This window comes from Coptis chinensis, chromosome 4 (assembly GCF_015680905.1).
Source record: "Coptis chinensis isolate HL-2020 chromosome 4, ASM1568090v1, whole genome shotgun sequence".
Lineage (NCBI taxonomy): Eukaryota > Viridiplantae > Streptophyta > Magnoliopsida > Ranunculales > Ranunculaceae > Coptis > Coptis chinensis.
In genome coordinates, this window is record NC_141459.1 from 22,771,840 (window position 1) to 22,797,416 (window position 25,577).

The 25,577-nt window shown below is 34.1% G+C and overlaps 2 protein-coding genes and 1 pseudogene across 8 annotated transcripts; 1 reads left to right on the forward strand and 2 right to left on the reverse strand.

Annotated features, from left to right (window-relative positions):
- On the forward strand, nucleotides 1-1,329 carry LOC147502676 (uncharacterized). Its single transcript, XM_086604585.1, has one exon. The coding sequence runs from the start codon at nucleotides 1-3 to the stop codon at nucleotides 1,327-1,329; it is 1,329 nt and encodes a 442-aa protein (XP_086460711.1).
- A 3,540-nt stretch (nucleotides 1,330-4,869) lies between these two features.
- On the reverse strand, nucleotides 4,870-8,333 carry LOC147502677 (Transcription elongation factor (TFIIS) family protein). Of its 6 annotated transcripts, none has more exons than XM_086607509.1 (10): nucleotides 7,999-8,333; nucleotides 7,443-7,915; nucleotides 7,290-7,358; nucleotides 7,126-7,208; nucleotides 6,768-6,841; nucleotides 6,594-6,652; nucleotides 6,196-6,235; nucleotides 5,981-6,096; nucleotides 5,804-5,897; nucleotides 4,870-5,317 (listed from the first exon to the last, which is right to left on the reverse strand). In XM_086607509.1, exons 2-10 carry the CDS (start codon nucleotides 7,887-7,889, stop codon nucleotides 5,208-5,210), a joined length of 1,092 nt encoding a protein of 363 aa, XP_086463635.1. In that variant the 5' UTR covers nucleotides 7,890-7,915; nucleotides 7,999-8,333; the 3' UTR covers nucleotides 4,870-5,207. The 6 variants fall into 6 exon arrangements, with proteins under 6 accessions (XP_086463635.1, XP_086463634.1, XP_086463633.1 ...); XM_086607508.1 differs by having other exon boundaries at nucleotides 5,804-5,909; XM_086607507.1 differs by having other exon boundaries at nucleotides 5,981-6,114.
- Nucleotides 8,334-16,097: 7,764 nt separating this feature from the next.
- On the reverse strand, nucleotides 16,098-23,868 carry LOC147502678 (monooxygenase 1-like; annotated as a pseudogene). Its single transcript, XR_015220917.1, has 8 exons — nucleotides 23,587-23,868; nucleotides 22,261-22,380; nucleotides 22,103-22,171; nucleotides 19,662-19,910; nucleotides 19,258-19,561; nucleotides 17,176-17,224; nucleotides 16,952-17,007; nucleotides 16,098-16,330 (listed from the first exon to the last, which is right to left on the reverse strand). The product of XR_015220917.1 is annotated as a monooxygenase 1-like (transcript).
- Between the last annotated feature and the right edge of the window lie 1,709 nt (nucleotides 23,869-25,577).

Sequence of the window (25,577 nt, forward strand, 5' to 3'; positions counted from 1 at the left end):
ATGTCCACGGTTGCCAAGTCAGAATTACTGATTTCTCAGCTAGGAGGAGGATGGAAGTATTTTGTTGTTCCCCCTCTAGCTAGATCAGGAGGGTTATGGATGTTATGGGATCCGGCTCTAAATGTTGATGTTTTATTTCACGATCAGTGGATCATCCACTTGCAAATTAATGAAGATTCTTCTACTTGGTTCTTGAGTGGGATTTATGGAAATGCTAAAGCTTATGTTCAAAAGTACCAATGGCAGATCCTTCCTTTGATTCCTCCTCCTCCAAATTTGTCATGGTTATGTATGGGCGACTTCAACGATATCTTGTATCGTGAGGAAAAGAGAGGTGGTAACCCTGTGGGAAATCAAGAATCTAAACATTTCATGGAAATGGTTAATACTTGTGGTCTAATTGATTTGGGTTTTAATGGTCCAATTTATACTTGGTGTAATAATCAACAGGGCAGGAATAGGGTTCTCAAAAGGATTGATAGATTCCTTGCTAATGCCCAATGTAGAGTTCTTCATCCGAATGCTGAAGTTTTTCACAAACCAAACCTGGAGTCTGATCATAAAATCCTTCTCTTACATCTCAACTCAGCTCAATCAAAACTCAGAAGGACTTTCAGATTCAAAGTAATGTGGTTATCTGATCCAACTTGTAAATCAGTGATTCACAATGCTATGAACAATCATGTTGTTGGCTCTCCTTCATTTCGGCTTTGCAAACAGCTTGCCAACTGCAGACAATCGCTTATTCATTGGAACCACCATCATTTTGGAAACATCAACAGCATGATCAAGGATATTAATCAGCAAATTTCGAATCATCAAGCATATGTTTCAGGAAAACTATATCCAAAGGAAGCTGACATCCAATATGAGCATGACCTCCTTACGCAGTATAATGAGCTGTTGAAGATTCAGGAAAAGCATTGGTTTCAAAAGGTAAAAAATGATAGTATTTTATATGGAAATCTTAATACTAGATACTTTCATACACTGGTGGTCAAAAGGAGACATAAGGCATTCATTGGAAAAATTAGAGGCAGCAATGGTACAATGGTCACTAACAGAGATGACATAAGCAACACTTTTGTCAATTTCTTCTCTCATCTAATGACTTCTTCCGAACCAGTGCTCCCTGATTCTCTTTCTGACATTCCTCGCCCGCTTGTTTCTAAAATAGAAAATTTGGACCTTATCAAACCTATTACAAATGATCAAATTTTTACTGCCCTCAAGTCAATTGGATCCTTTAAGGCGCCAGGGCCCGACGGATTCCAAGCCATTTTTACAAAAGCTTTTGGCCTGAAATCAAACATTCAGTTAACCACATGATTCAGAACTTTTTTCAGAATGGTACATTTACTCATGAATTGAACCATGCCCATATTGTTCTGATTCCCAAAAATAAAAATCCATGTGAACCAGATCAATTCAGACCTATTAGTTTGCTTAATGTGACCTATAAGTTAATTTCTAAGATTATGGTTACCAGAATGAGGCCAATTCTCCAAAGGCTAATCAGTCCTTTCCAAGCTCCTTTCTTGCCTGGTCGTTCCGTTCAGGATAATGTTCTCCTTGCTCATGAAGCGTTTCATAAAATCAGCTCGAGATCAAATATTAATTCCAATTTCTTTGCTATGAAACTTGACATGCGAAAGGCTTATGACAAGTTCGAGTGGAACTTTATTAGAAGGACATTAGTTTTCTTTGGTTTCTCGCAGCAATGGATTGACAGGATCATGTTATGTATTCGAAGCTCCAGTTTCTCAATACTGCTGAATGGTTCACCATTTGGTTTCTTTAAACCATCTTGCGGGATTCGACAAGGAGACCCAATATCTCCGTATATTTTTATTCTATGTGCGGAGATACTCTCATTGAATCTTCAGAGAGCACAGGTAAGTGGTGATGTTAAAGGAATAAAATTGGCCCCAAGAACCCAGGCTGTATCTCATCTCATGTACGCAGACGACACCATCATTTTCAGTAAGCTGGAATTGGAGGCGATAGCTAATCTGAAGTATATTTTGGATACTTACTGTACAACTTCAGGCCAAGAAATTAACTCCTCGAAATCACAAATTATACATCATAAAAAGCTACCTCTTTCATCCTCGAGACTGCTTTTCAGATTTTTCAAAATACCTTGCACCCATCAATTCCCTACTTATTTGGGTGTCTGCTGATTTGGGACAAAGAACTAAGTCACAGTTTCAACCTTTGATTGATAAGTTCCATTCGAAATTGGCAGGGTGGAAGGGCTCATTACTCTCAAAACCTGGAAGACTCATTTTGGTCAATTCTGTTCTCTCAGCCCTTCCAACTTATGTGATGTCTTGTACACTGTTACCTTTAAGTGTAATTGATGAAATGGATAAAATCAGGAGGAATTTTCTATGGGGTCATATAGATGGAAAGAGGAAACTCCATTATTTTGCATGGGAGAAGGTCTGTTGCTCTACAGATGTAGGTGGTCTTGGAATCAAGGACCTACAATTGCAAAATATCGCATTGCTGGGGAAGCAAGCATGGAACCTACTCCAACCAGTTTCTCCTTGGGCTGTTATTATGAAGGCAAAATACTTCCCCAATAGCCGGTTTATGTTTTCAAAGTGTCCAACCTCAGCGTCAAGAATCTGGAAGTATATGCATCTTCTCAGATCCTTGTTAACCATGGGTCTTAGATGGCAGGTTGATAGTGGGATTTCTATTCGTGCTTGGTGAGACACATGGATTCAAGACTCTCCTCTGGGTTTACCACTTCTTGAACAACCACAAAATTGCACTCTTGACAGAATTGCTGACTTTATCGAACCGGTCACTTGAACATGGAATGCGGAGTTAGTCAATGCTTGATGGCCTCCTGAATATGCTCGCAAGATTTTATCTACTCCATTGGCACTTGAATTCCGTGATGATGAGTTAATTTGGGGAGCAAACAAATATGGTCTATATACAGTTAAATCAGCCTACAACTGTTTGCTTAGACAGTGTGATCCAAGCTTGGTTAACCGCATTTCTATCTTTAGTAAGATTTGGAAGCGTAAATTACATAAAAAAATCAAATTCTTCCCGTGGCGGGGCCTAAACCAAGTGATACCAACTACTGACCTCCTTAAAAGATGCAAGTTCGGGGTGGACAAAACATGTGCATTCTGCGATTCCGATGAGTCACAGTTACATCTTTTTATCCACTGTCCTTTTGCAAGGGAAGTTTGGTTGGATCTTAACCTACACCAAAAGGTTTTAGAACCTAATATGGTGGACTTCAAAACTTGGCTTTCAGAGATTTTACGAACTCTTTGGCAGCAGGATGACGATTTAAGTATAATCTTTACAATGGGTTTATGGCAAATTTGGAAGGATCGTAATGAGAATAGATTTAAATGCAAAGCGGCGAGCCCAGGTGCAATGTCTTTTCGAATTAGAAGACTGGTGGAAGATATAAGCAAAGCTTTTTGTATAGAAGATCAGAGCCCAAAGTTGAAAAACACTTCTGTAATGGTAATGTGGTCTTTCCCACGTTTGGGTTGGTTCAAACTGAATTCTGATGGATCATGCATTGGTAACTCGGGACCAGCTGGAGCTGGTTGTGTCATAAGAGACGATACTGGTCACTTCATGGCTGGAATTGCCGATCCAATAAGAGTCGGCTCTTCTTTGTTGGCTGAATTCTATGCTTTAAAGTTGGGACTCATGGTGGTAGTTGCACTGAAGCTAAATGGAGTGGTGATTAAAGTGGACTCTAAAGCACTATTTCAGATGATTACTAGTACAGCTAGTCATTGTCCAGTGGAGGTTTCAGTGTTACTCAAAGATATTAACAAATTATTGGCTCAAATTCCTACCACAACTTTATCATGGACATATAGAGAAGCTAACAGGGTTGCTGATGCACTTGCTGGCCATGCTTCTTCAATAGCTATGGATGATCAATGGTGGACCAATTACATATCGCCTAGACCATTGGATTATCAGCAAATCTCCAACGTTGTTCCTTCTACCTGTTCATTTTGGTGGCTGCATCCACCATTTTTTCTTTTTGAATGTTTAGATTCTGATCTTCGTGGTGTAAAGTTTGAAAGAATGATCAGACAATAAAACGTTGCCTTTACCAAAAAAAATAAAAAAATAACGAGACTGAAAAATCCTTTACTTCACAATTGAGTAACTAGTTCACGCATTCACAAAATTTTACAAAATATGTAGATTCATATTACGCAAGAATACTTATCAAAAAAAATATAGGTTAACTAGTATTACCCCACTAGATAAGCCAATTAGGATTGCCCCCACTAGATGGGAAATTAGGATCTCCCCCTAAACACACGGTCAACTTGGTTTGACCATTAACTTTCAAGTCAAACAATTAAAAATTACTCAAATGCCCTCATTGTTTTCAAAATAAAAATGTTCAATTTTAATTAGGTGAGAACATTTATGTTAATTTTCAGTTATTTGACTTGAAAGTTAACAGTCAAACCAAGTTGACTGTGTGTTTAGGGAGAAGACCCTAATTTCCTATCTAGAGATAATCCTAATTGATTACGCAAGGAAAAGTCACAAATGATATTCTGACGAGTTCATGGAATTCCAGTATTCAATTATTCGAGACAAAACTTGCAGGATTAGGCCATCAGCAAATTAACTACCCATCACCCAACTATTATATCTTGGATTCCGGTATCCTGAATCTTTTAGAGTTTATAACACAATCAAAATGTTGGGTGGAATTTTCCTGTAACCAACTTTTATAATCCTACTTTTTTCTAAGACGCACTTGATTTCATTTTTCAAAAGTCACATTGCAAGTGAAACATCTGCAGCCAACAATCTTTTGCACCATACCAACCAAAGAGTTGACATCGCGTACAAGTGAAACTCTTTTCCCCTCTCTGAAAATCTGACTCACCATAAACGATTCAGCATTACAAACTATAACAATGATTGTTTGTGTGATATAACGGTGTGGAGCAACAATTTTCTCCTTTCTCTTATTTATGTTGGTGTGCATATTATCCTTAAATTACTACCAACATAAATATAATTCCTGTCAAAGACAAATAGAGTCATTTAAGCTGATCAAGCCACCTTAAAATCGGTTTGAAGGAGACCAGGAATCAAAGGATACAGAAGTTACAGGTGAAGACCGTTTCTGCTTTTCCGGTTTATTTCCCTGCAGATTATAATATATAGCGTCCATTTACCAATCACCAATGCCTTGCCTGGGAACTGCTGCCTTTGTTCTTGGAAAAGAACGAGTTCTTGGGTTTCGGTATATCGTGAAGATCCATGACTTGAATGGTTCTTTGCTTCTTGGCTTCAAAGAAAGGAGATTCAGAATTAGGAAACGAGTAATAAAAACTCAAATATATAAAATGTGCGCATACATGAGTTGGATATCATACAAATTTAATCTAAAACTCAACTTGCAAATATATCATTTGGCTCCTTAATTATGAGAATTTTGAACTCAAATCTGTGGTGACATCTTCTATATAGTTTTCCAACTAAGTAAGTTAGCACCCGCAATATATTTCTACCCGCTCTCAATTGGTGAAATTTTTGAACTTTTCGTAAGTAAGCTGGACTCAACTAGAAGCCTAATACTTGCAAATTGTGATAAGGTTTGTCAAACATCAAAGGTATTGGTTTAAAGAAACCATTCTGAACCATATTGGTGTATAAATGCAAAACCCAAATCAACATATAGAAATAAAGTATAGACAACCATATTCTGATCCAACTCATATCATGGCATTAGACAAAAGAACACCAAATTAGAAACAAGTAGAGAGTATCACACCATTTTGTGCCTCTTGGTAGTTGTCCTGAAGCCTTTTTCTAGCGGAAGCAAGCCTCTCAGGATCAATGGCATTGTTCTTTGGTTCTTTCAGTTTCTGCAAAACCAACTAAATCAAAATAACAAACAGAAAGAGAAAAAGGAGAGCAGCATCTCAATATCTCTTAACATTAATCTTACATTGGGAATAGATGGAGAGTTGGAAACTCGAGCTGATTGACTTGGCCTGGTTTGTGTTACTGGTTCCCTTCTTGGAATCACTTTTTTTCTTGGTTCAGGTTCTGAGTTGTTCCTATCTGAACCAGAACTTCCATCTGTAATTAATTATTCAAACAATATTCAAAACCAAATGATCTGGGAATGGAAAGTACCTATGTACAAGACTTTAAACTTACTATGAGTGTTTGGAGATGGTGAGTAACCGAAATCAGGAACCTGAAAAAAAAAATTAAAACCAAAATAAGAAAAACACTCGAACAAAAAAACGTTAAGTTGAAGAGGTTTTCTTTTCGCTTCTATAGATGCCTTCGGAACTCCTTACTCCTACCATTTTGCATCAACTTCATAGGTTTGATTAAACTTTAAACGTGTATAAATCGCTACTTGCAAGTCCACACAAGTTAAAAGCAAAAGACTCTTTTAGCTGCTTGTGGGGAGCTACAATTTACACATGCTTGAAGCAACGAAGATCTGCAAACTGGTAGAAGCTAAAAGTTCTAAGCAAAGGCGACTTCAACTTTTCCAATTAACCAAAATTTGTCTTCTTCTTCTCCTCCTCCTTGATTTTCCTCACCTGGTGATGACCATTTTGATTGCTTCTGGGTGGATTCTGCTGTGGAGAGTCCCCATCAGCTGCACCCATTGGTACCCTTCTTTTGTTAGACCTTCAAAAGTAATTTCAACACTACTTTCTACAATTCGAGACAAAAGCGATAAAGAAACACATTATTTTCAGTCTTATATATACCAATGAAAGCAGAAGGTGCAGTTTCTCCAGGGGAACTGCCTTTGACCCATGCATCCACAAGATACTTCCATTTCCTGAAAAAGTAAATAAAAGTCTGAGAACACTTGGTTTGCAGAAAATAAGGGTAGCAGAAATTGGTAGAAATGTGAATATCCTTCAAAAACTAACTTCTTTGCCTTGTTGCTAATAGTGAAAAATGAAGTAAATTGATATTACTCAAGGATAACCATTTCATAGTAAGAAAGTGATTTCCATGGAAAATATACTTCCTTGAACTAAACATAACAGTCAATTTAATTCTACATTTTTTCAAATTGTTCATTCTTAGCATGTTACAACACATTCCAATTCCACAAACCTAACAACTTGCTTAACCATTTGACGAACTTCGCTCGAACGGTGCTTTCTTAGTAAATTTACGTGTCTTCCAATATCAGTTTCCTGAAATCAACATCAATTTCGAATATCAGTCTTCCAAGATAAATTTTCTTCTCCAATCATCTGTTACAAAACTTTCAGTACCTTAAGAGCTTTAAATGTAATATCCATGTCTTCAAGCTCTTGAAGCAGATTAACCAAAGTATCTTCAGACTGAACACAACAACATTCAATAAAACACAACAATTAAGCAATGAAAATTCACAAAACGAATACGAAAAAGAGATCAAATAAGACCTGATGAGGATCTTCAAGTTGGTCCTTGATATCTAAAATCTTAATCTGTTCATCATCAATCGTCCTTCTTCCATAACTCCTATTCCCAATTTCTTCTTCGTCATCATCATCATCATCATCACCAATATCATCTCGATTATTAATCGATTGCGGAGTCGCAGGAGAATCTTTATTATTACCAACTTCATGACTACTACTCTCTTTCTCCACCTCCTTCACTACCTCTCTACTAAATTTCCCAACTTCTTCTTCTTCTTCTTCTCGATTACAATTTTGACAACGAGTAGAAACAACAGGAGGAACGTAAAGTCGTTCAATTATTCCGTCTCTTCGTTCTTTAATCTCATTTTCGTAATCTTTTGAAGCAACTGAAATTGCTGTATCAATCAAAGACCATATATCTACACCTGAACTCCTCAAAATTGATCTAACATCATCCAAATCCATATCTCAATTCTAATCCGATCTTAGATCTGCAAAAACCATTCAATCAAAATATCAAAACCAATACATATAAAAGAAACTGAAAATTCTTCTATGATTTCTCTCCAATCACCTTAAACTTATTGTTCTTCATATTGGTACAATCAAGAAATGAATCGTTAATAACTTTAATGATAATACATTTATTTCTCCTTTTTAAACTTTAAAAAAAAAAAAAAAAAACGTGTTTATTTCTTCATTTATTTGATGTTTCTTGGTTGGTTATTGTTAATGTGAAAAAGAAACAAGAATTAGATAGTGAGAGAAAGAAGGAGTTATGGGGGTCTCTTTCGGGTGCTGTCAATATTTACTACTATTTTTAGGGTTTTTTGTCTGTTCAACTGGCATATTCTTTCTTTCTCTTCTGTCTGTAGTTGTCACAATGACTAAATTATCCTCTTTTCATCCAATGTTAATAACCAGCAGTCCAGCACTTGGATTAATTGTCCTACACAGTCATTATCACACAGTTGTCTAAGTTTGAACAGTTGGGGCAGTTAGGTTTTTCGGTCAGGCTAGAATTACACATTAGGAAAGGCAGCTTAGGGATAGTGACTTGCCTTTAAATTTGTGGGGTTAAGCGTCAGGATTCTCGGACCTCGTTAACTAATAGCTTAAAGAATACCACAATGAAGCGGACGTGGTAAAATGGGCACAAGGTTTTAGCTGTACTGTGGACTCTAGTCATCTTTTACTATCACATCATCATAGGAGATAAGGTTCTACGAATGTGGTGTTTGACCAAATGACCAACACACCATGTTCTGATGTGTTCCATACTTCCATGTGTGCGCAGAACTTAAGTGGTGATATATATATAAATATAATGCACTTGGAGTTCAATGTTGAAGATCTCCCATAGGCCATACCGTAAGTTTTCAATTCACCAATATCGATGGCTGGGCCATAGCTAGTAATTCACCGCACGTATTATAAGAATTCTCATATAAAATGAGCAAAACAGTGAATATTTAAAAAATACAATTTAATACGCAAATTTTTTGGGTTGGACTTATTTTTGCAGAATTATAATGTCTGAATTATTGAAATTAAAAAAAATAGAGTTTTTATTGTAAAAGTTAGAAACTGGAAATTAAAACTTTCGTACTTTAATACTTGGAAAAACTCAATCGACTAAAAAAATAAAGATTAATAAATTCCTAAATGCTTAGGGGGTGTTTGGATCTTATTTATTTATTGCTAAAAAGTATTTATTAGTGAAAAAACATTTTTTGAAAAAATAAATGTGTTTGGTTTCTATTTAAAAAAAAATAGTTTTTCATCCAAAAAACACTTTTTGGTCTCAAAAATTTGTTTTATGATAATTAGGTGAAACTTATTTTTCAAGTTAAAAAACTATTTTTCTTTCAAGGAAACACTTTGGGTGCTAAAAGGATGTTTTAGACTTTAGTGATTTATGCCACGATATGTCAAAATATATCGAGAAACATAGTACGAAATCTGATTTGATAAAATAGTTTTTAAAAAAATCATAACCAAACATGTTTATTGAAAAACTGTTTTTAAAATAAATATTTTTTTTCATAAAAGTATTTTTTAAGAAAAAATGATTTTTTGAAAAAATGAGAACCAAACACCCACTTAGACTAAAGAATAAAAAAAACATGTGTTTAGTTTTTGAAGGCTTTAAGCCATAGCTAGAAAATAGATTCCATCAATTTTTAGTTTTTGAAGTCATAGCGTTGAAGATCAAAACTCAAAAGCAATCTTGTTTACCAGGAATAGATGTGTTGGTCGTACGTTTTTAATTTTGTTTGTGTTAGTAATAGTAAGTAGAAACAAAAATTGGACATTTGTATTATTTTTTCATGAATAAAATTATTAAAATCAAAATAAAAACGTTATATACTTATATATCAAAGTTTTAAATATAAAATATATAGCCAAATTTTAAAAGAATGCAATCGTATTATACCCGTTTAAAACACATGTATCGTATTTTTGCCGTTAGCATTTTATTGGACCGAATATTTAAAAGTATTATTATTAAACATTTCGAATCTTAAACAAATAATTTTCGAACTTTTGCCGTCCATAAATTTACTAGTTATACCAATATCTATATTTATGATCATTTTTTTTTTTAAATAGTTTTTAAATATATCGTTTTCGTATACCTCAAATATTTTTGTCAATGATGGTATTTTAGGCCTTTATAGGAACTGAAGTGAAAAGGGAATTAAGTCCTTACAGTTGCCCCATCATTTGATTCGTTTAATCTCTGAACATTTGTTTGGTTTCTCATTTTTCCTTTCTATCTTTTTCGCTTTGGTTGGTTATTGAATATTGATGTACTGTTCGACACTTCGACAGGGTGAGATGTTAGTGATGTACAGCATGATAACAAACTGTTAGTTGGTTACGCGTGATAGCAACAGCAAGTCAGCAATAGTAATGTTATTTTGAGCTTTATTGGCCCCCTTAATTGGAGCACGCATATGGTGATGTGAGAAAAACATAAATTTTATAGCCAATCTTTAGTTTGATTTGTCACATGTTAAGTGGTAAGATTCATAGGAAGATGATATCTTGATCTGTGGTGGATTAAATAGATTTGGTTTCGGCACTCTACTAACAGTCTAACATGCCTTATTTTCATAATATTTTTCTAAAGCAACAATGAAACGCGATAATTGTATTTATGCTTCAATTTTCAATTCCTTCGAATTGTATGTTGCCATGTTGGCATGAAAATGGCGAATATTGGAATATTCGTTGAAGTCGAATAATTGCTTCAAAATTCTTCCCACTGAAATCTGCTGGCATCAAGGATCAAATGCCTTTTTTTTGGATGTTGATTATTTTGGAGAGCATACACGTGGTTATTCTTATGAATAATAAACTGGTAGGGATATGCCGAGTGCCGAACCCCCTCCCACCGGAGATATAAATAATAAACGTTGTTTTCGAGTACTGCCTTTGAAGTTTGAAGGGGATTTGTTTATTCCGAGAGAACTTAAATTATAGATTAAGGTCCATAGTTGGTAAATGATACCTACCTACCAAAATTTTGTTATAAAATTATGGGTTAGTCCTACTGGATTGCATGATCAATGGATATATTACAATATGCCCGCGACAAATTAAATATCTCAATCCAATTGACTCTATGATAGAATATATAACCCGTAGATTTCAAGGCAAGAGCCTTTTCCCCTGTTGCACTTGATTGGCCTAAGTGTGTGTTACAAAGGCAAAGTGAATGAGTAAATCTCCTCATAAACACAATTGTAAACCATGGAATGAAGAAAGGGTTCAATCATACAAAGAAATACATATTCTAACGCTCCTGATTTAGGATGAGAACTAGATTTTGAACCCGGGCATACACCCGGGATCTATTAAATATTTAGTAGTTTCTTTTTTACAAAAGTGTTCATCACAAATTTTAGAAATATATTTTTATTAAAATAAATCAAGTTTGGCTTATCATATATTGGAAAAAGGGATCAAATTGAGATAGCATATTGTTTTAGGATATTAATTATTAATTTTAAATTAATTATCTTAAACTCGATCTAGCTTGTATAATAGTTTTCTTAGATTTATAGTGATTTAGCGGCAAATTTTTGAATCGTAATATATATTTTTATTGAAAATAAACCCGAAATATGTTAATGAAAGCGGCCCGATTATGGTGTATAAGTACTTGGAAGCTAAGGGATTAAATTGAGATAACCTTTTCACTTTTATGGTTTAGAATATTAATCCATAATTTTCAAATAGAATTATCTTAAACTTAATCCCTTAGCTTGTATAATAGTTTTATTAGATTTATGGTGATTTGATTTAGTGTAAATCATCACCATTCATTTTATGTACTAATGTGTACAAATTAAAAACAGATTGATTATTTCCATATCATCAAAAAATACACTACTCTCATTTGAAAAGATTTATCATATGAGCGTGTCCCATGAAGCGGGTGTCATTATATTAAATTATTCTAAAAAATATTAGCAACTATGCATAACTATGAAAAAATAAAAATTATATTAATTACTAATTTAAATTTCTTGCACCATTCTCTATAAAAGGAAGCACCAAACCTTGATAAAACTCAAATTTCTTTTTATTGTTAGGTTTAATAATATAAGTTTGATTAAAGTTTTGTGAGAATGTCCAATGTGGCCAAAATAATATTGAAGCTGCTTGAATAGCAAGACATTCCCAATCACAATAAACAAAATTATAATAAATACTATTTAAAATGCAAAACTATATTTGTCAAGACATTTATTCTCTCTACATATAATACAAATATGTTTTAGGGTTATTAGTTCAATGTATTTGCATCAAGTTTTTGATTTTCCATTAATTATATATTCTTTGAGATTAGTTTAATGTAGTACGTTGCATCCAGTTTCTAATTTTTCATTAATTATTCTTTAAGGCTAGTTCAATGCAGTTGTATCAAGTTTCCAATTTTCTGTTAATTATTATTTGAGGTTAGTTCAGTGCAATTGTATCCACTTTATGATTTCCAGTTAGTTATTCATTAAGGTTAATTCAGTATAGTTGCATCCAATTTTCGATGTTTCGTTAATTAGTCTTTGAGATTAGTTCATTGTATTTGCATCCATGTTCCAATCTCGTTAATTACTCTTTTGAGGTTAGTTTAATACATCTCGTATCCGGCCGATTTCCTATTAATTGTTTTTCTAGGTTAGTTCGATAGTTTACAATTTCTATCTATTTACATATATGTAAGGGTCCTGCATTTTTATAAATTCACTTTTCGTTTTGGGTTCCTTATTACTCGTAATTATTCATGTGAGAAGGCTAAAAAGTGGACATTTATGCTTTGAGGTCGTCGCGATGACGATTACATCCGACTTCCGATTTCTAGTTAACTATTTTTGAGGTTATTTCAATGCATTTGCATCCAATTTTTGATTTTCCGTTAGTTAATCTCTGATTTTAGTTTAATGCAATTGCATCCAGTTTTTGATTTTCCGTTAATTATTCTTTGAGATTAGTTCAATGCAGTTGCATCCGATTTCCGATTTTATGTTAATTGTTTTTTTAGATTAGTTCAATGCATTTGCATCAAGTTTCCGATTTCCGTTAATTATTTTTTGAGGTTAGTTCAATGCGGTTACATCAAATTTATAATTTCCCGTTAATTATTCATTTAGGTTAGTTCAGTGCGGTTTTATCCATTTTTCAATGTTTTGTTAATTAGTCTTTGAGATTACTTCATTGCATTTGGATCCAGTTTCCAATTTCCCGTTAATAACTCTTTAAGGTTAGTTCAATGCATCGTCATCCCAGTTTCGATTATTTATGCTTTGAGGTTAGTTCGATACAATTATATCTGGTTTCTGATTTCCCGTTAACTATTATCTGAGGTTATTTCAATGCATTTGCATTTAGTTTTCAATTTCCCACCAATTATTCTATGAGGTTAGTTCAATGCAGTTGCATTCAGTTTTTTATTTTTTGTTTATTATTTTTTGAGTTAAGTTCAATGCATTTGTATCAAGTTTTTGGTTTCCCATTAATTATTATTTGAGGTTTGTTTGATGTATTTGCATACCATTTCGATTTTTAGTTAAATATTTTTCAAAGATTTGCATCCAATTTCTAATTTCCGTTAATTATTCTCGTCGTTAGTTTAATGCAATTTGTATAAAGTTTCTAATTTCCGTTAATTACTCTTTAAGCTCAGTTATGTATTTGAATCAGGTTTTGATTTCCTTATAATTATCTAATGTGGTGTGTAATACCAAGTTATCTTGATCCATCTGTAGTGTCATTGCAAACATGACATAAAAAGTAAATTATGCTTAATTTACTATGTGGGATCATCGAAGATTATTCGAGTTTTCGATTTCCAGTTAATTATTCTTTAAATTATGCATGACTCACTATATGGAATCGATCTTCAAAGATTATCTACTTAACGGTGTTGTTATATTAATTATTCTGAAAAATATTTGCAAATATGCGTAACTATTATATATTAATATTATATTTATCACTAAACCAAATTTCTTATAACGTAAAACCTCACTCTCCATAAAAAAAAACTTGCATTTGATAAAATCCTTCAACTTCATTTTGTTGTTTAATAATAGAAGTTTGATTGATGTTTTGTGAGATTGCCTAATAAGGCTAAGTTCATATATATTGAAGTTTGCTTGAATACTGAAAAGATATAAGATAAACACCATTTTAAATACAAAACTATATTTATCGAGACATTCCCACAACATATAACCCAACTATGTTTTGAGGTTAGTTCAATGCATTTGCATCCGGTTTGATTTTCCATTATTTATATTTTGAGGTTAGTTTAATGCAGTTGCATCCAATTTCCAATTTCGTTATTTATTTTTTGAGATCAATTCAATGCCGTTGCATCCAGGTTTACGATTTATCGTTAATTATTTTTTTGGTTAGTTTAATACATTTGCATCCAATTCCAATTTCTTGTTAATTGTTCTTCAAGGTGATTCGATGCATTTGCATCCAGTTTTTTGATTTCCGTTAATTATTCTCGTGAGATTAATTTAATGTATTTGCATCCGGGTTTCGATTTTCGTTTATTATTTGATAAAGTTGTATTTGCATATAGTTTCCGATTTCGTTAATTATTTTTTAAGATTAGTTCCACGATTTGCATTATGTTTTTTAATTTATAATTAATTTTTCTTTGAGGTTAGTTCAATGCAGTTGTATTCAGTTTCGATTTCTTGTTAATTTAATCTTTGAGGGTTAGCTCAATGTATTTGCATCCAGTTTCCGATTTTATGACAATTATTATATTTTTTAATGTTAGTTTGATGTATTTGCATCCAAGTTTTGATTTTCTGTTAATTATTCTTTGAGGTTAGTTTAATGTAGTTGTATCCATATTCCGATTTTCTATTAATTACTTTTTAAGATTAGTTTAATGCTTGTATTTGCATCCAGTTTCCGATTTTTCGTTAAATATTATTTGAGGTTAGTTTGATACATTTGCATCCAGTTTTTGGTTCTCCATTAATTGTTTTTTTTTACGTTAGTTTCATTCAATATTATACATATTTTAAAATATTTGTCATTATTGCTTTGTCGTTATTATTATTTTTTTCATTTTCTATTATATATTTTGTGATGTTATTTTTAGTATAATTGTTACGTGTTAAAGATATATTCGAAATAAGTCGGTGCTTTATCATAGTCTCATAGACACTAAAATTGTATGATTTGTAATATGGAATTAGTTTCTACAAATCACTTATTTTTTAGCAATTTTTTTATTTGATCAAATATATAAAAATTAGAACAATAAAAGTGTTTGATTCATAATATGAAATTACATTCTACAAATCACCTATTTTTTAGCAATTTTTTTATTTTATTTTATCAAATATATAAGAATTGAAAATACACTCAAACTCTCCAAATATAAGAATTATAAATACAATCAAACTCTCCAAAGAGCTCCAAATATAATAATTAGAAATACACTCAAACTCTCTAAAGAGGTTCCATGCATCTGCAGGATTGTAAATTTTATTAAAATCTTATCTTTCATATTATAGTGCCATATAGGATAGAGAAAAATCTAACTCTCATACTAGAGTGACACATAGGAGAGAGAAAATCCTCCTTTAAAGGTCTCTGTTTTAGTATATAGATAGTAGAAGTCCACTTTTAAGTATTTTTATTAGTAATATTATTAAATTGATTTAGTAGTTTCTTTTATTGAGTTTCATCAGATTTAGAAATCTAGGTTTATTAGTTATCAAGTTTGGCTTATCTATATTAAAAGGGCAATATTAGTTGTTTTACAAATCCAATTATTCAATCAAATTAATTATCAAAATTATCCCAATTTTTTTTTTTATTTTTTATTCTTCATTCTTAATTTTTTATTCGTTTAATTCTTTAATCTCTTTTGTTCTATTCTTCTATTAATAATTTCCATATTATTTCTTCAAATCAACTTAATAATACTACTAATAAAAATACCTAAAAATAGACTTTCTCATCCTACATCACACACTCGCGAATTATTCTAATGCATAGTGAACAATGTGCCATATATATAGTTATAAAGTTACACCATCATCAAACCGTCATGGTATATAACACTCTAAGATACATTGACATAGAACAACAAAATCAACTAATACAACAATAACAGCCACCATGGTGCCTACAACGACCACCAAAGTTATTTTAACTTATTCATATTATTATCAGCCTCAGTGGATAAAGAAACATTGGGCAACTTACCACAATTGTATTGCACGACATTAGCAACAAAGCGAAAGTACCAATAAAACACTTTATCCCTGGTGAACTTCTTATACCATGTTGATGGTTCTTGTTGAACCCACCCTGAAAAATAAGATGATGTGATCAAACCAGCAACACGCCCATCTCCTCTCCTTTCAACGCGACCCGTACAAATTTTCCATTATGGACAAAACAATTCCCTATATAATGACTCTTCGAGTGTTGCACATTCTCCCTGGCCAAGATCAGGGGTCATTGGGTGCATTACGTCCCCTGCAACAGTGCTGTTCTATGTTAAATTCTATGTTAGTGGTGATGTTAGAAGAAGAACATAGATTGATTAATTGATAGAGATTGATTAGAGTTAGAGTGTTATTGTTCTCTATCTAGAGTTACATATTTATACTAACCTACCTTAGATGTTAAGTAACCAAAAACATTGGAATAGAAACTACTAGATACAAATGAGTTTAACTTATAGTCCACACTTACAGAAACGTGGGACTTTACATATGTCAACTACGTATAGGGGGCGCATGCCCTCATACTCTAATACTCCCCCTCAAGCTATAATGCCCCAAACTATGCAAATTATAGCTTGAATTGCATAAAGAAAAGATAAAAATATAACTCCCCCTTTTGTAGAGAACTGTCTTTAGTTGAAGAACACGAACAATTGTTGAGACGTTCGGGAAAGTAGAACTGTCGGTGTAGGCAATGGCCTAACTTGAATACTGAAGTTGTACCACAAGCACAAACTAAAAACATAACACCTGTTTGATGAATACTGAGAGATGACTACATAGTGCAGTGATGATGCGACTGCAACCTGAGAGATTAATACTGAATAGTGCAGTTATGATGTGACTGCAACTTGAGAGATTAATGTTGAATAGTGTAGTGATGATGTGACTGCAACTTGAGAGATGAATAGAAAGCTAGCTCGTGTTTTTCAGTCAAAGAGCTTAACAAAAGATAGTAAGAGTCAATGAAACACCTGAGTATCGAGAACCACTGCAGCATAAAATGAATCAAAACCTGAAAAGCTGAACCATCAACGACATCAACATATAATAAGCTCCTCAATAAGAAGGCTAAAACAGAAAGTCGGTGAAACACCATAGAACTCAGAACCATGACATGAAAGGGAGTCAAACCCTTATAAAGGAAAGTTTCTAAAACGTGCAAATTGTTGAGAAAACCAAGATGAAATAGAAGCCTCCAATCAAGATACTAAGGTGGAGAACTTCTGAAACAATACTAGAAACAAATGATAGATAATGCTTCGCGATATACTCTAGAGTGTGTGCTCCCCTTGACGAAGGCAATCTTGAGCATGTGCGCCCTTGACTAATGCTGAACAGCGACTGCGAGATAAAGCGAACCTTGAATACTGAAGAGGGCGTGCATGCTTTGATGAAGGCACTCTAAAGGGCATGCACGTTCTATAATATTAAAACTTGAATTGAATATTGAAAATTGAAAAAGAATTGATTTTGATTTTGATTTTTTTGGATATTAATTTTGAAAGATTCATCTCCTAGTATACTACTAAACTTTGATTTGAACCTGACGCTCTGATACCATGTTAAATTCCATGTTAGTGATGATGCTAGGAGAGTTGTGACATTGAGAGATAAAGAGATACCAAGAAGAAGAACAGAAATTGATTAATTGATATAGATTGAGTTGGTTAGAGATTGATTAGGGTTAGAGTGTTATTGTTCTCTATCCAGAGTTACATATTTATACTAACCTACCTTGGGTGTGAAATAACCCAAAACATGAGAATAGAAACTACTAGATACGGATGAGTTTGACATAATCCACACTTATAGAAACGTGGGACTTTACATATGTCAACTAGGTATAGGGGCGCATGCCCTCATACTCTAATATTCTCCTTGCTCATATTTTTGTATATTAATTAGGTCCCATGGAACCCTCAACGACAATGGGGACCATGTTATTGCACGCAGATCACAATGTTGAAAAACATTCAGGAATAATGTAGGGAAGTCCACTTTCTCTAGTATGCTATTTTGTATCGACTCCAGACTAATTGTTGTCATATTATCATCTGAACAATAAAATCTATATGTAAGAACAAAGTGAGTTTGATCTATATGTAAGAACAATGAAATATATATTTCTTGCTTAAAAGTATCTACTCGTTAGAAAGTAGTCATGGGCAGTCATAGAATGCTTGCAGTCGGAACATGCAAAAGATTTTCTACTAGCTATTTCGATGGAGGGACTTGGACAGCGTATGTCACAGGTGGAGTATCGTGCCATTCTCCAGTACCGTCTTATAATTTCTTTGTACCCTGATGGTGGTCTTTGTCCTGTACGCAAAAAGAGTAGATTAGATGCTTATGGGGACCATGCAGTACATTGTGGACATTTTTCGGGTTTTAAATACTGACATGATCATGTTAGAGACATTTTGTGTGATGCATTTAGAAGGCTGGAGTAAAAGTAAAGAAAGAAGCTCATGTTAACTTTCTTACTGATCCGAATGAGGGCAGATCGACACTTCGGCCTGCGGATGTCTTGATTTACAGTTGGCCTGAGAAAAAATATGCACGTGTTGATGTAACTGGAGTCTTTCCATTGGTAGGGTTGGGGAATAGTGACTTTGAGGTGGGAGAAGCAGTTAAGAGAACATCGACATGAAAGATGGAGAAACCTGAGGAAGCTTGCAGGGCTAATCAGCATTATTTCATTCCATTTAGTTTCGACACTTTCGGTTTCTTAGAACAACAGTCTATTGAGCTCCTCAAGAGACTTCAGAAAGTTATGGACAGTAACGTGATGACAGCTGGTTCTAATGAGTTTGTTTTTAGAAGGATATGATTTGCTATTCAGAAAAGACTTTCAGCGCATTTTGTTGCACGCTTGTCCAGATGCGCTACAAGTCCTAATTATTTGTAAAATTCGTTATCAGTATCAATAAAATTTCCACACTTAAAAAAAAAAAAAAAAAAAAAAAACCCCACCTTCCATTTACTTATATGGGTAATTCATTTTCTGTCATAATCGTAGATATTAAACTCATCAATGGTTCTCCAGCCTGTGCTAGTAGAGAAATATGGTATAGTTAAAATATTTATATCTTGTCAAGGCATACAGAGAATCCTCACCTTTATTGGGTGTAGACTTGTAAGTCACAAAGCAGTATAGCTCTTTATCATTCAAAGGAGCAAAACCAGCTCTAATACCACCATTCACAAATTGCTGGACATCATGTTTCAGTCCATGGCCTTGAGGAAACACAGATAAACCTTGTACTGCGAATCGACCAGAATGAACAGGTGTGGCCAATCCCAACCATTTTGCTACCACTGAGTTCACCCCATGTCCCCATCGCAACCTATCAGAACCTATCAATAAGAAACAAATTAGACATAGTGGTAATAGATTGAATCAGATTGTTGTCGGGTCATATATCAACCCAAGCTTAGGACAGCACCCTGTAGTCACCTTGGCTTTGATGATAGTTCCATCCTCCAAGCTTAGGACAGCAATGGATGAGCCTTCATGGGTGAGAGTCGTTCTAATTGACCTGAGCATCGAGGAGAAACGGATGGTATTCAATTCCTGGGCTAGAGCCTCTAGTAAGGTCCTCCTATGTACTGTTCTAGAACCACTGACAGTCCTGCACTCAGGGCAAGATATCACTTTGAGGGCAGCTTTTATTAGTGAATGCACAAATATGAATTCTTCCTTCTTTTAGTACGATTACTCCTTTGATCATACCTACCATATGCATATGGTATATACTTTACAAGGAAGACAAAAGTGCAAAATAGGAGAATCAAAATCTTCGATTCAAGTAATTCCTGTGGTGATTAATTGAAGGGGCAACAATGCAATATAATTTTTCAAAGACCATACTTGTACTTTGTTAAGTTGGCCTGATTAGACAATCTTTTTTTTTTTCGATAATAGCCTGATAAGACAATCTAGTATCTCATTGACTTGGGTCAATAGTCCAACTCGAAACCAATATTGTGAAAAAATCTCTTAGGATCAGAAGATCAGCATTACGCCTCTATACAAAAGCGGAACCAAAGACAAACAGAAGAAAAAATAGCCAAAAAGGTACATAAATTTATTCTGAAATTTCAATTGAGATAACATACTTTTTTTTCCCATCAATTAGAGTAACGTACTTAACTAATTCCTCAATAAAGATAACCCATTATCTTTCCATCCAAATTTACTGTTATCTTTTATTAATAAATATTTTCCATCTAAATTTACCGTTATCTTTTATTAATAAATATTTTTTAAATTCTTTAATTGTTTAATTATTTACAGCGCAGCAAATTGACAGTTAGAAATAGTCAACTAACGTAGCGGATGATACATGTTATGTATCATCATGATATTTGACATGTATCACTCTCTTACACAATGATATATGACATGTATCACGATGATACATGACGTGTAGCACAATGATACAAAACATGTATCATCTGCTATGTGTTGATTTTTTTTGTGATAAATACGTGTTAAATTTATCTTATATGTAATTGTTTTATTTTAAACTTATTATTTGTGTATATTTGAAATAAAAAATGAATGACACATGTGAAAATCATTGCCACGTATGCTAAATTTGGACGGAATGGTAATAGGTTACTCTTATTTTGACGAATTACTTAAGTACGTTACCCTAATCGACCGGAAAAAAATATATATTACTACAATTGAAATTTTGGGATAAATTCATGTACTTTTTTGGCTATTTTTTCCAAATATAATGATGAATTAGCTAGATAATAGCTAAGGTAAACATTAATTACTTTTGGAAGGGGGTGTAATTGGAGTGGAGCTTGTTAGAAATGCCAAGGGAATCAAGAGCAGTGATTACGACCAAGGACAACCCAATAATAATTTCACTCCAAGTCCACCTTGATTTTGAATTTTGAATTAAAGGATCGTTTTTTATTTATAACTTCAGCTCAAAGACAAACTGGAATGAAGTTATCATATGTAAATTCAAATTTACATATGAAAATAATGTAAATTTACATTGCTGACATCAACATATGTTTTTGGACATAAGGCGAAATTAAAATTCAAGTAGGCTTCTGGAGAAATTTTTTGGAAAATTGGGGTGAGTGCCCAATTACTTGAATCAAGAGCTACCCAAGCATTTTGCACAAGAGTTAAAGCTGCACCTGTGGCTCGAAGCGTGTTGGACCTCTCTAACACTAAGTTCGGACCCCTAAACTGTTCAAGGCTAAGGAGTATCAGACAAGACTACAAGAGTGGAATTAGGGCCGATGCGGGAATAGAAGATTCCATTTTCAGCCTGACTAGTCTCAGCTCAAGTTCTAGCTTCTAGGACCGACCTTTTCAACTCGAGCATTGTGGTTTGATTTACGGTAAATCAAGCCACAAAAATTTTTAGTTGTCATTGAGTTGAAACCGTTTGTCCATCATTGTCTTCAAAGTACATCATTACCTGATAGTGAGATTCTAAAGTCTCTGATTGAACTTGGTTGTCTTAAACTTACGATCCACGCTGTTTACGAATGATGCCTTCCCTAAACTTCTGGAAGCATCAATTTCCCTAAGAACTGGCTAGGTAGAGGAATTTAATTTAAGGTTGAGAAGCTTCAAACCTCTTAACATTAGAAAGCCAATGTGTTTATGACTTGACTTTGGAGTGAACAAAAGTCTCTATCCTGGTGACGTTGCTGTACAACAAAAGAAATCCATGGATAGAGACTAGTATATGTATCATCATATTAGCAATATTAGAATAGAGTGTCTGCCTCACCAATAGGTGAATACAGTGTCTGCATCCCAAACTGGAGGGCCAAACTCAGTAAGCTAAACAACTGTGGTCTTAAGCAACATATTAGTCTGCTCCTTATTACGCGGTTGCCATATAGCTATACTAGTACCTTCTCCAGAATGAATCGGAGCTTTAAGTCCCAACCAACGCGCCACCACTGAGTGCAACCCGTCACAATCTATCACAGCCCGTAATAAGAAAGCAAATTCAGGATGTGAGGGTAACCTCATTGAATCAAGATTCTCCAATGATGCTGTAACTACTTACCTTGGCTTGAACGACAGTTCCATCTTCCAAACTTAAAGCACTAAATGATAAGCCTCCTTCTGTGATGTTTTCAATAGACTTGAGCTTTGACGAGAAATGGATCACATCGGTAGGCAGTTCCTGAGCTAGTATGGTACCTCTATTAAGATGCACCTGTGCACTGCCCTTAGAGCGCTCTCACTCCTGCACACATAGGTTTCACTTGTCCTAACGTTCTTGGTGCATAAATGTTGCGCCTTATCGCGGAAGCTATCACAACAACTACCAACAAGACTATTCAACAACTCTCCAAGCAACAACCCAAGATCAACACAATATCAACACAATGCATATAAACTAAATAGAGAAGATAAAAACATATTCACACAAGACCAAATTTTACGTAGTTCGACAATATGTCTAATCCACACAGCGAAATCAATTGATTTACTAGATGATGAACAAGATACAAAATTACAAAGAGGAGTTTTCTCTTCACTCACTTAGAATGATTCACTTAACACTCACAAAGAATGTTCTCTCTCAAATCTCTCTTTTTGTTCTCTCTCAAAGAAACTCTAGAAAATGTTTTCTCTAATTCTCTCTCACAAAGAAAAAGTTACAACTTTCTCACTACGAAAAAGTTAGTACACTCTCTCTTTATTTTCTCTTATATAGTGGGTATAAAAATTCGGTATCTGGATACCAAAATATTATGCTTGCTTCGGTAACTCGCTGCTGGAAAAAATAATTTGTGGATACGTTTTCATATTCGGTGTTTCAATGCCGAAAATGCCTAGCTTTCTAGTACCTAGCTGCTGGCTATGCCACCCATATTCGGTATCAAGCTGTTGTATCCATGAAATCTCTATTTCCCAACAATAAAAGTACAAGATATATTTCTGAACGCGTGAATTTATATTTCTTGTTAAAAGTATGGTCATTGGTAAATGAAACTAATAAAACTCCATGAAACTCAACAAACCAAGAAAGTACACCTCTGCTATCCGTTTGAGATCTAATTGATTGGGTCAATGGATCCTAATTCCTAAACAACATATAAGAAAGGGTTTTACCGAAGAAATGTAAACTTTGGGTAATAAGAAATTTTGGACATTCATCGGTTCCAGCAAAAGATCGAATATGAAACCTCTCGCACAGTGCCCTTTGCTACATCTGTGATAGAGCTCCTGACCAGTAGAATTTCTTTAAAATGAAAAAAAAATAGCTGAGTTAAGTGTTGATTGATTTCACATAAAGTGATAAACTAGAATTCGAAATTACTGACCAAAAAAAGAAAGCGAATGTTATTCACTAGATTGATCCAAAATATAAATCAGTAATTCAGTACACAGTAAAATTGATCCAAACCAAAGACCACAGAGATTTTTTCTTTGGGATAGGAGCATATACAGAGGTGAGCTTGTCCGAAATACCAAGCGCATCAAGAGCTTGCCAAGCATTGGCGGAGAGTAAGAGGGCTGCACCATTGGCTCGAAGCTCATGCCTCGAAGCTCATGCCATCTCTCTAAGACCAAACTTCTAACCCCTACTTCTTCAAGGCTAATGCAATGGCCAAGCCAGCTATTCCAGCACCACAATCACTATATCCTCTTGTATCATTTCCATCTGCAATTCTCTATTTCTCTACTGCATGCACTAACCCTCCTGGGATATCTATATCTGAATGAACAAGAAACTTTGGGATGATTTGTTCCGTTAACTACTTCGTAAGTTAGGGTACTTTGTAAGTATTGGCATGGAAATTGCATGAGAAGGAATGCAAAATTCGGTGATGTATAAGAGATATGAGATAGTGTGCTTTGTGATCACCAAAAATATGGAGAATGGGCAAGGTGCTAATTTGGGTCAACATATAAGAAACTTTCTTGATTGGATTTTAAATCAATACCAATAAGGATCAGGTAGCTTTGCAATTGCTATTGGCCTATTGCCTCCGATATTAAATATTTAAATACATGTCCTGTACGAGAAATCATCTATATCCTTTACATGGACTAGGTGAGTGCTTACGCACATTATGGTTAGCTTCTATATAACTGGTATTAAAAAAATGAAACGTTCTTGTTTACGCTTTTGTACTTGTTAAAAACTCGAGTAAACCTACATGAGGAGACTGGTATTAAAATAGCATCAATGTAAATCAATATTAGTATATATTTGTTTTTTTTAATTATGTTCAGACAGATAATATAACATATTCATTAGTATTGAATGTCATTCAAAATGGGCATCACTTTAATAAACAAATAATCAAACCCTCCGACTAAATTTGTATTCATTCCCTACAAGCTAATACACAATTTTGACAACAAACACTTACCACTTAAATTAGGACAAAGAATAACATTTTGATGTAAGAAGACCTGTCACTCCTGTGGCTTAACTTTGTCAATATGCTCCCCCTTCTTAACAACAATAGGTTCATTTGCAATTTGCCAAATGATCTAATAGCTTCATGGATTGATAGGAGCCAAACTCCTTTAGTGCATACTGACGCGGGCAGACCAATGAAATCTCCTTGGATTATTATATATATAAGTTCTATCAGTTGTCTCTCTCTGTATAAACAAAAAGAAAGTGGGTTACTGTAGCAAGAACAATATGTACATATAAGTTAAGTTGGATGAAACTATGTGACTGTTAAATGGATAATTTTAAATGTGTATACGAAGGACTTACCAGTAAGAGAGCAATGTGATAGAAGATCATGGGCTGGACTTTGTTAGCATGTTACACGATCCGAGGACGTCTTTGTAGACGACATTCCTTGTGAAGGTTCTAGAGTAGATTCTTTGTAGACAACAATCCTTGTGAAGGTTCCAGAGTGGCCTCTTATTCTTCGATTTTTAACAATTTTTTTCATTGTGGTCTTAGGTACACCTTGGGAGAGAACAACATAGAGGTGCTAAGGATCCAAAACATGGTTTGGTAAAGAAGTTTCTAGATGAGGAATGGTATGTCTCTGTGATTTGTGTATTTGTAAACCAACGCCTAGAAAATTTGGGAACTATTTCCGAATGAAATTGCACGCTAGCTTGAGATCATTTGATGATTTAACAGGAATGCGATGTAAGAAAGTTGGTTTATCACCATAACTTTCAGTTAGAATATTAGCATACATGACATTTGGTTGGGAAACACAACAAAGTAGTCTGGTTCTATTGCACAATCCATTAGCATGATTGATATTTCGGAGGAGAAGTACTATAGGTTATAATTTTAGAGACAGCTTGTGTAGTAGTAGACGGGCTGTAGATATAGAATTAAGAATTTCTTGATGATTTAAATTCCTTGGAGTCATTGGCAACAGAGTC